The sequence below is a fragment of the Tupaia chinensis genome, unplaced genomic scaffold, assembly GCF_000334495.1.
Source record: "Tupaia chinensis unplaced genomic scaffold, TupChi_1.0 Scaffold146961_1, whole genome shotgun sequence".
NCBI lineage: Eukaryota > Metazoa > Chordata > Mammalia > Scandentia > Tupaiidae > Tupaia > Tupaia belangeri.
In genome coordinates, this window is record NW_006206814.1 from 948,429 (window position 1) to 959,115 (window position 10,687).

General features: G+C 44.6%; 1 protein-coding gene across 1 annotated transcript in view; it reads left to right on the forward strand.

Moving 5' to 3' along the window:
* Positions 1-10,510: 10,510 nt before the first annotated feature.
* Positions 10,511-10,687, forward strand: part of SRPRB (SRP receptor subunit beta) — a gene marked incomplete in the record, with an annotated part of 16,754 nt that continues 16,577 nt past the window's right edge. Inside the window, 1 exon segment of the mRNA XM_014584465.2 lies at positions 10,511-10,653. Within this exon segment, the coding sequence (XP_014439951.1) occupies positions 10,569-10,653 (85 nt within the window).

Here is a 10,687-nt window from a genome sequence, read left to right on the forward strand (position 1 = left end):
ACCGCCTGAAAAAAAAAAAAAAAAAAAAAAGAAAGATGTATGTTCAAATATTGTCTTACATGTTAAGAGGTAGGGGTGATAAAGTTACTATCAAGCAGTTACATCAGTTCTTGAACTTCATGCAGGAAACATACCCTTGGTTCACAGAGCAAGGAGCAGTTTATGAGGAGACCTGGGATACGGTCAGGGAACAGATCAGGGAATGATATACAACAGAAGGTCCTAGCAAGATTCTCATTTTTGCCTTCTCCTTTGTGGAATTTAATTTAGGAGTGCTTGAGGCACAAACCTCCGAAAAAACCAGAGTTGGCTTAGTAACTCCACTGACAAACTCTCTGGAGGGCTATACCTCCCTCCTACCTAAGAAATCAGAGTCTCGGGAACCAGCAGTTAGTGTAATGGCTATGTCACTGGACTCCCCTCCCCCGTAATTGACCTTGGTTCGAATCCTGGACCTGGTGGTTTAAACTCATGCCAGACACGTGTACATGCATGCCCAAGATCCCGAGAAGAGAATGAAGGAGAAGGGATTGCAGTGTGACCATTCCCCCAGGGGTGATTTACTGCTTTCTGTCTCTCTGTCTCTGTCTGGCGAGCGCATGCACCCTATAGCAAAAACCTCTCCAAAAAAAAAAAAAAAAGAAAGAAATCAGAGTCTGTCACTAAAGATAAAGATAGAGAGGTAATACCTGGTAAAGAAAATGACACTCTTTTGAAGTTAGACAGACTTAAGATTGTAGATTCCGAAGCAGTTATGAGAATGGAGTCACTTTCCTTTGGCCTAGCGCCCCCACCCCAGCCCCGCTCCTGTCCCCCCCTTTTGCTTTCCAGTCTAAACCTAATTGCATATCAAATGGCACTAGGACAGAAAGAACAACTCCCACTTTAACCTCCTCTCCCCCCTCCAGAGAGCTTTGCATTGCAAGGCAGATAGAGGATACTTGGGGATTTAAATTATGCCCTTATATAGACTCTGTATCCTGACAACCCAGGACAAAATAACCAGCATCAGCATGACCCAATATCCTTTAAAACTCCAGAAGAATTAAAAATGGCTTGTACGCAAAACAGCTATCACTACACACAAGAAAAAGGGGACAGTGGATGATTTCATTAGACTTTGTCAAGACATTGGGGAACGGCAAATTCAGGGTATGGCTTTAGCAGCTGCATTAAAAAAAGTAAAGCAACAGAAATCAAAGGGTAATTGTTTCAATTGCGACAGACCAGGACATATGGCACATGCCTGTCGATACCCAAACCAATCAAGGGGATACGCTGGTAGAGGGCCAAAAAGCCCAATACCTGCACCCACCCAGGTCCCCGGAGTATGTTCTAGATGCTGGAGAGGAAGGCATTGGGCCAGTGAATGTAGATCCAAAACAGATACAGATAGGAGGCCACTAGGGCCCTCAGGAAATGGGACACTCAGGGCCAGCCCTGGCTCTGTCGAACAGTAGAGGCACTCTTGACGTTCTCTTAGCGGATGCAGGACAATCAAGCCAATCAGAGGTTTCTGGAAGACCATGAACAATCAGAGATCTCTATTGGGCAACCCTAGGTAGCACAGGACTGGACCTCAGCCCCTCGTTGGGTGCCACTTGCTGGTCCCTGCTTGGTTGAAGGCATTTTTCTGAGTGGGGAGGCTGTGATTAGAAATAAATGTAACAACAAACACACAAAGACATGCAAGTATAGAAAAGCGAGGATTGGAGCCAGCAGGTTGTGCGGTCGTTAGGGTCATTGGATTCCCACATGGCCGACCGCAGTTCGAGTCCCAGACCTGGTGACTTTCTTTTCTTTCTTTTCTTTTCTCTTTTCTTTTCTTTCTTTCTTTCTCTTTCTCTCTCTCTCATTCTGTACCTCTCTGGTCAAATGAAAATAAGTAAAGTTAAGTAAAATAATTCTTTAAAAAAAAAAAGAAAGAAAGGAAAGTGAGGATTGGGTGGGTCCAACTTCTCTGATGGAGAAGTTGCTACCAGGAACCAGTCTCAGGGTTATTCTTTTAAAGGGCAGAAATGGAGAGAGGAAATGGAATGTAAAGCCAGTTACTTTGGGATGTAAATTGCCTAAAGATGTGAAAACAACGACTGGAGCGATGTAATTTCTTCAATCTTTTTGGGGCGAAATCTGATAAATGCATGTAGCTTCCTTTGGTCTCATACTGCCCTGCAGTATTGGGTACCTATCAAGAATAACTGACAACAGGAAGATAGGGCTTCCGTTTGGAAATGCTCTCATAGCCATTGCTAATGAAGCTCATGGAAGCTCATTTCTGCCTGTGTCTAAAGGTCACACCCTGTTTTCTCCACAGTGGGCATTCTTATTTTGTGCCAGAATGGTTATTTGCATAAGTTCAATAATATCTGTTGTCTTGGCACCAGAAATTTGAAATGCTGGTTACTTCACAGCTTTGACTGAAATGTAATTTCTGAAGGTATGACCAGAAAGCTAAGGAACTAAGGTAGATCTCAAGAAAGCCAACTGAAGCTCTTGGAAAGATGGCCTGGTACCATAAGCTACTCTGTCTGGCAGATAAGTAAAGAATGTCACTTCCTGGGAACCAGCAGTTAGCGTAATGGCTATGTCGCTGGACTCCCACGTAGTCGACTGAGGTTTGCATCCCGGACCCGGTGGCTTGAAACTCACGCCGGGTGCGTGTGCGTGTGTGCCCAAGATCCCTAGAGGAGAATGGAGGAGAAGGGAATTGCGGCGTGGCCATCACCCCTGGGGGGAGATTTCTCGCTGTCTCTCTCTGTCTGGCAAGCGCACGTGCCCTATAGTGAAAACCTCTCCAAAAAAAAAAAGAATGTAACTTCCTGACAGACCTGAAAAACTTTCAAATACAAATACAGGTACGTAAGGCAGAGACAGATGGTGAATTCCTGACTTGGCTCAGCGGCCTTGGGAGGTTTTTTAAAGAGTCTAATCTGAAGTTCCTTATAAAAGGTTCCAGCAAAGCCAACTATGTCAATTAGTATTTTTTTTTTTTTTTTTTTTTTTGGAGAGGTTTTTTTCGCTATAGGGCGCGTGCGCTCGCCAGACAGACAGAGACATAGAGACAGAAAGCAAGAAATCACCCCCCAGGGGGGATGGTCACACCACAATCCCTTCTCCTCCATTCTCCTCTCGGGATCTTGGCCACGCACGCACACGCGCCCGGCGTGAGATTTAAGCCACCGGGTCCGAGACGCGAACCGCAGTCGACTACGTGGGAGTCCAGCGACATAGCCATTACGCTAACTGCTGGTTCCCGTCAATTAGTATTCTTGTGAGACTTTGTGCAAATAACAGACCAAATTGATACAATTTATTTATTTATTTATTTTTGCAAATAAGTTAGTTTATGCCTCTTTGGTAAAAGGGGGGATGGAGAGAGAAAAATAACGTTTCAAAGAAAATTACAGTGCACTTTTTACTAGATTTTACCTTTGTCCTATCTGGCTTTGAGTTTTTAATATCCACCTGTTTGAAAAGAATCCTAACCTGGCTTTAAGTCTTTGGCAAAATTTTCTTAACATTGTTGGATTTTGACTTATTTAAGCTAAAACTGTTTTTCTTGAAATTAAACAAATATATATCTATTTAAGGACCGCAGTAAGCTATATGGCCTCAGCTAGGTGCTACTTTATAGTATATTCATCCTATTCACTGAGTTTTATGCCTAGAATGAGACATGTGTTCATAGATATGTATAAATCTGCTGCACTTGCTTTCGAACATATCTAGTTAAGATCCTTTGTGAATCAATAAAATATGCATTAAATAAATTGCTCCATATCTATTTAATGACCGCAGTAAGCTATATGGCCTCAGCTAGGTGCTACTTTATAGTATATTCATCCTATTCACTGAGTTTTATGCCTAGAATGAGACATGTGTTCATAGATATGTATAAATCTGCTGCACTTGCTTTCGAACATATCTAGTTAAGATCCTTTGTGAATCAATAAAATATGCATTAAATAAATTGCTCCCTAAACTGTTTACAAAGTGACTGAGGCCAATTCCTTGGCACAGTACTAATGCATTGCTCAAGAAAAGCTGTATACATATGGCAACCAAGGTTCAAATCCCCAGTCTGATCAGTATGAAACATGCTGGGCATGAGTAAGATTGCCCGAGATCCAATGGTCTGGAGGACTGAAGGAAGGGGTTGGGCAGACGGGACCATGTGACGGGTCCTCATCTCTTTCACATGCACATGCAAATGTGTTCCATCATGAGTAAAAAAAGAAAAAGAAACAAAGTAGTTGAAAATTTTGGAGAAGAAAAACTCCTAATCCCTAGCTCACTACTTAAATTAAAAACTTCCAAATCCATAAAAGTTTAAATGTAGGGCCAACAAGTAGCATGGAGGTTAAGGTGGCTAGATCCGCAATAGCCAACTGTGCTGTTCGAATCCTAGACCCAGCAGCTCAAGAAACGCGCCGGGTGTGAGAGTGTGTCTGCCCAAAATCCTGAGAGGGGCATGGAGAGGGGACTGCAGCATGGCCACACCCCCACCAGGGTGATTTCTCACTTTCCCTCTCTTGCTCCCCTTCTGGTGAGTGCATGTGCACTACAGCAAAAACAAAACAAAAACAAAACCACAAAACTTCAAATACAAAGTTTAACTCTAAATACATTACTATGTTTATATATTTCTTAGATAGTATTTGAAAAGATTCTAATATTACATATATATGGTAGAAATTAAGGAAAATAGTAATCAATTTCAGCTTGCACACAATTTAAAACTTCTGTAAAACAAGCACAAATTAGACAAATAAAATGGAGAAATATCTTTAGAAATAATAAAATGCTTATATACATTTAGAAATTTTATTAGTATCAGGAACATCAGATGGCGTAATGGTTACATCGCTGGACTCCCTTGTAGTTGACTGCGGTTTGAGTCCCAGATCTGGTGGCTTAAAACTCACAGCAAGCACATGTACGTGTGTGCCCAAAATCCCAAGAGGAGAATGGAGGAGAAGGGATTGTGGCACAGCCATCCCCCCCAGGGAATGATTTCACACTTCCCGTCTCTCTCTCTGGTGAGCGCACATGCCTTCAATGAAATTTTATTAGTATAAAAAGATGAACAATTTCTTATAGAATATTTGAAAAGACTCTAATAATACATAAACATGGTAGCAATTAAAAAACGTTAATCAATTTCAGATTGCACAAAATTTAAAACTTCTGTAAAACAAGCAAAAATTAGACAAATAAAATGGAGAAATATCTTTAGAAATAATAAAATGCTTATATACATTTAGAAATTTTATTAGTATCAGGAACATCAGATGGCGTAATGGTTACATCGCTGGATTCCCTTGTACTTGACTGCGGTTTGAGTCCCAGATCTGGTGGCTTAAAACTCACAGCAAGCACATGTACGTGTGTGCCCAAAATCCCAAGAGGAGAATGGAGGAGAAGGGATTGTGGCACAACCATCCCCCCCAGGGAATGATTTCACACTTCCCGTCTCTCTCTCTGGTGAGCGCACATGCCTTCAATGAAATTTTATTAGTATAAAAAGATGAACAACCCAATCAAAAATAGGCAAAAAAAAAATATTAGAGATATACTAGATAACATACTTATGGCTAACATACATCTAAAATATGAACTGATTTACTCATAATTAAAGAAATAATGCATGAGAAGAGACATTTTTCTTGGACCACCTAAAATTCAAAATATTGCTAACACCAGGACCAGCAGAGGGTAGAATGGTTTCATTGCTGGACTCCCACATGGTTGACCACCCATGTGTGTGTGTGTGTGTATGTGCCCAAAATCTCAAAAGGAGAGTAGAGGGGAAGGGATTGTAGCATGGCTGTCCCCTCTGGAAAGTGATTTTTTTTTTGCCGTCTCTCTGTCTCTCTGGGAAGTGCACATGCCCTATAGCAAAAGGCTCTCTGAAATAAAAAATGGCTAACACCAAGAAGTGTGGAAGAAATGGAGAAAACAGTCATTGTTACCTATTGCTGATGTGAATCTGGATTAGCGAAGCTTCTCTCTGGAACGGCATGTGGCCAAAGCTATTATCCTTCAAATGTGTTCATCCTTTATTGCTGATTTCTGGGAATATATCCCAAGAACATACTCCCCCAGGGTGTTTGTTATAATGTAAAAATAAATAAAAACATGCTAACTGTCCCTGATTAGGGCACTAGGATGATTTATGATGTGTCCAAACACTGGTATCTTCTGCAGCATTTACAGAGAACCAAGTAGAGTTACATGAATTCTGGGGAAAGATGGTTAAGACAAGTTTCGTAACAAGATGTACAGTATATAATCATACATTTGAATAGACACCATAAACATACATGTTTGTATGTGCAGAAGGGCAGTTATATTTGAGCAGGAGTCTTGGAGAGATGGAGGAAATACTAATTTGGCACGTGCCACTTGATTTCTCAAAATAATACCTATTAGTGGGACCAGCAGTTAACGTAATGGCCATCGCTGAACTCCCATGTAGTTGACCACGGTTTGAGTTCTGGACCCGGTGGCTTACACTCACACCGGGTGCTTGTACATGCGTGCCCAAGATCCCGAGAGGAGAATGGAGGAGAAGGGATTGCAGTGTGGCCATCCCCCCTGGGGGTGATTTCTCGCTTTCTGTCTCTCTGGCGAGCGCACGTGCCCTATAGCAAAAACCTCTCAAAAAAAAAAAATAATAATACCTGTTAGTTCAGTTACTTTTTTTCAAGTGACTCCCAGGGAGAAGTTTGATAATAGATAGTCTGGATTTTACATTTTTTTGTATTGTGAAATTATATATTTTAAGGTCTCAGGGAAGTATACCTAAATAATTCTCCAAAGGTTACATTGAGATCTTGTTAATATTCGGAAGCTTTGGGAAGAAGAAAACATTCTTTTCCTTTTTAACAGATAAGTTATTTCTGGGGACCAGCAGATCATGTAACAGTTACATTGCTAGACTCCCGTGTATTCAACTGAGGTTCAAGTCCCAGACCCAGCGGCTTAAAACTCATGCTAGGCACTTAAGCATGCATGTCCAAAGAGGAGAATGGAGAAGGGATTGCAGTGTGGCCATCCCTTGGGGGTGTGTGTGTGTGACTTCTCTCTTCCTGTCTCTCTGTCTCTGTTTCTCCAGTAAACATACACGTGCCCTACAGCAAAGATCTCTCTCTCTCAAAAAAAAAAAAGTAGTAGCTATTTCTGAATGGTTGGAGAACACCATGGTGACTCTTCTTGTCCACGTCACTGTCACCCTGTGCATGCATTTGGATATGCCAGTGAACAGCACTCACAGGACACCTTAAATAATGCCAAGACAGCTGTGGCTGACACTGTCTTCCTCTCGCCAGGAAAGAGCCCACGAGTGTGATGACACTGTACCTTTGCAGTACCAGACAAACAGTGACCGAGTGTCACATCTGCATCCTAGCCTGGCCTCAAATCACCCTTCTCTGTCCTGGAAAGATAAGGCATCGTTTGTTTACCCTGTACTGCTCCATCAGCAGATAGGGACCATCTAGGGCCTCCAGCTACTTCCTTCCCAGTTCAGGCATTTGGAGAAGTGCACACTAGTTTCCAGCTGAGATCCAGCAGTTTGGGAATAGATCCAGGTCCAACTTGTGCCTACACCTGGAAAATGATGATGATCTTGTTTAGTGCATGTGTGGGAGTGGGTAGGTGTGGCACCCCGGTCACAAAATTCCCAAGAGACCCCAAGGAGGCAATTTTGATGTAAACACAAGGGTCGCTCTTATTCGGGCTTGAGCCAGGATTCCCAATCTTACCAGCACAGTGGGTCAGAGTTGACAGCCCCCCCCCTGCCCCTCCCGTGTTAGTTGGGCTGGGTTTTTATTTGGCTGCTGGGGGAGGCGGGTCGAGGGGTGCTGAGGAAAGCACTCGGGCGGCTACACATTGGCTGTAGATTACAGGGAGTGTAGCTGTTTCTGGCATCTCCTTTGTTTCTCTCATTGGTCAGTCTCGGTATGGTAATGGTCTCATGACTTTTTCCTATGTGACTGGCTCACCTCCTTGAAATAGCACCGATTCTCAGCAAAGTGGGTTTAACAAAATGGAGTCGCCACCAAAAGAAATGGAGTCACTCTGGCCCTTCAGTAGGTATCTGAGGGACCTGAAAAAGTTTAGATATGGTGCAATCAAGGTGAGCGAGTCAACTCTGATGTGGAGGACTTGGGACCTCTTGAGCCTACTTGTTTTCCTCTCCTCCTGCCTTAAAAAAAAAAAAAAAGAAAAGAAAAAAGGAGCTGTCTGAGCTGCCTTCTCAGATGCCTGCAGTAAAAGTATGATTGATGGATGAGGAGGATTGACCCCATCTTTGAGTATTGGATTAAGAATGTTGAATGATGTTAGAGAAAATCCAATCGGTCTCTTTTATTGAAATATAACCATTCTTACTAGCACATTCCACTAAAAAAGCCAGACTTAGAGATGAACTATGTTAGGCTAGCGTGATAGGACCTCAGTAGGCAGGGGTGTGAGGAAGGGATGTGAGGGGCCGTCGTGGGCACAGAAGCAGACCTGGGACCACTTAGCCAACAATTTACCAGTGTCTGCCATAAGTCAGACAATGTAAGGGACAGGAATACAGCAGAATGTATTACAATCTCCTGTTAAATCATTTATTTTTCTTTACTCTTTCTTATTCATACTGCCCTATCAGTCTATACGTACAAAAACATGTCTGGAATAAGTCTCATCAGATATTACAGGTAGAAAAATAAGGGTGATTTATGATTTTCATCTTTTTGTCTTTCATTATTGCTTAAGTTTTTAATTGTTTAAAAACTCCTTGGGGGGACTGGCAGATGGTATAATGGCTACATAGCCTGACTTCCATGTAGTGGACTGAGGTTCAAGTCCTGGACCCAGCAGCTTAAAACTCTCACCAGACACATGTGTGTTCATGCCCGAAATCCTGCGGGGAGAATGGAGAAGGGATTGCAGTGTGGCCATCGCCCCTGGGGGGTGATTTATTTATTTCTCTGTCTCTCTGGCGAGCACATGTGCCCTATAGCAAAAATCTCTCTAAAACACAAAAGACAGCAAAACAACAAACTCCTTGGGGGGTCAGCAGGTGGTTCTGTGGTTAATGTGCTGGACTACCACAGGGCTGACCATAGTTTGAGTCCCACACCTGATGGATTAATAATCATGCCAAGAAGTCTAGTGGATGGCGTGGTAGTTAGGGCACTGGACTCCCTCATGGCTGACCATGGTTTGAGTACTGGACCTAGCAGTTTGCTTTCTTATTTTCCTTCTCTCTCTCTGATCAAATTAAAAAATGATGATAATGAGGATGAAGAGTTAAGCTAAATTAAATAATTCTTTTTTTTCTTTAAAAAAAAAAAGAAAATCATGCCAGACATGTGAGTGGGCGCCCAAAAGTCATCCCCCATGAGCAATACTTTCTGAGTTTCCCTCCTGCTGTCTCTCCATCTCTTTGCTGAAAGAGCACTGGCCCTATGCTAAACCCCCCCAAAACTCTTCGTGGCACATTTTCTTAAAGGCACAGTGATGAAGGGGCTGGTAGGTGGAACGTAGTTAAGGTGATGGACTCCCACATGGCTGACCATGGTTGGAGTCCCAGACCTGGTGGTTTGCTTTCTCACTTTCCCTGTCTCTCTCTCTCTGGTCAAATTTAAAAATAATAATTAGAATAATTCCTATTACAACAACGACAAAAAGAGAGTGCTAAGAATAAGCTAGAGTGGGGCACTGTCCGTGACTGGGATCCCTGGGTCTCAGATGTGTTTCATGGCACACTGGAGCGATGCAGAGCAGAAGGGAAACGTCTCTGACAAATGGACAGTTTAGTTTATGGAGGAGAAGGGTCTCTCCTCTCTGCAGGAATGACTACTGCGGTGTTCTTTCTTTTACTGTCACAGGTGCGTGCTCCGTAGGGAGACAGACACACACAGAGAGAGAACGCACCCCGCCAGGGCACGGTCACTCCACGGCCTGCTCTCCTCCCTCCCTTCTTCCTAGCTCCACATCCGACCCGGACATTGAGCGCGCACAGGGGTTCGTGTTCGCTCCGGCTCCATTAAGCGCTGGTCCACACTGCGGGTTTCCACGGGCTCCACTTCCTGGGCACGGCACGGCTACTCCCGCAAGCTGCACCTGCCCTCTGCGGGGCGCCGCTGCTCGGACTCCGTGCTCCCGCAGTGGCCTCTCTCTCTGAGTCCAGAGACCCAGCTCACTCTCCAGGACTCGGCTGCGGTCTCAGCCACCATCTCGGAACCCGCGTCGGGCTTGGCTCCCGCAAGCAAGCCCGTCCATCCCGTGCCATCCCTGGCCGAACTGCGGTCTGATTAAATGTACTTCATCCTCTTCACCCTTTCTCGCCGTGAAGAGCGGCGACAGCGGCCCAGAGCCCGGAAGCGGGAGCGCGTGACCCTCGCTCCCGGAGAGCCGCGCCCCGGGGAACTACAACTCCCATCGGCCCCAGAGCCCGCGGCCGGAAGGAGGGAAGCCAGGAACTACCGCTCCCGTGATGCTCCGCTCCCCGCGCCTGCGCAGAGCCCGCGGCCACGTCGCTTTTGCGGCACCGAAGACCACGCGTGTCCGCCATGGCTTCCGCGGACTCCCGGCGGGTAGGGGACGGCGGCGGTGCCGGGGGCGCCTTCCAGCCCTACCTAGACTCCCTGCGGCAGGGGCGGGCGCAGCGGGGGCCCAGGCGGCGCGCCGC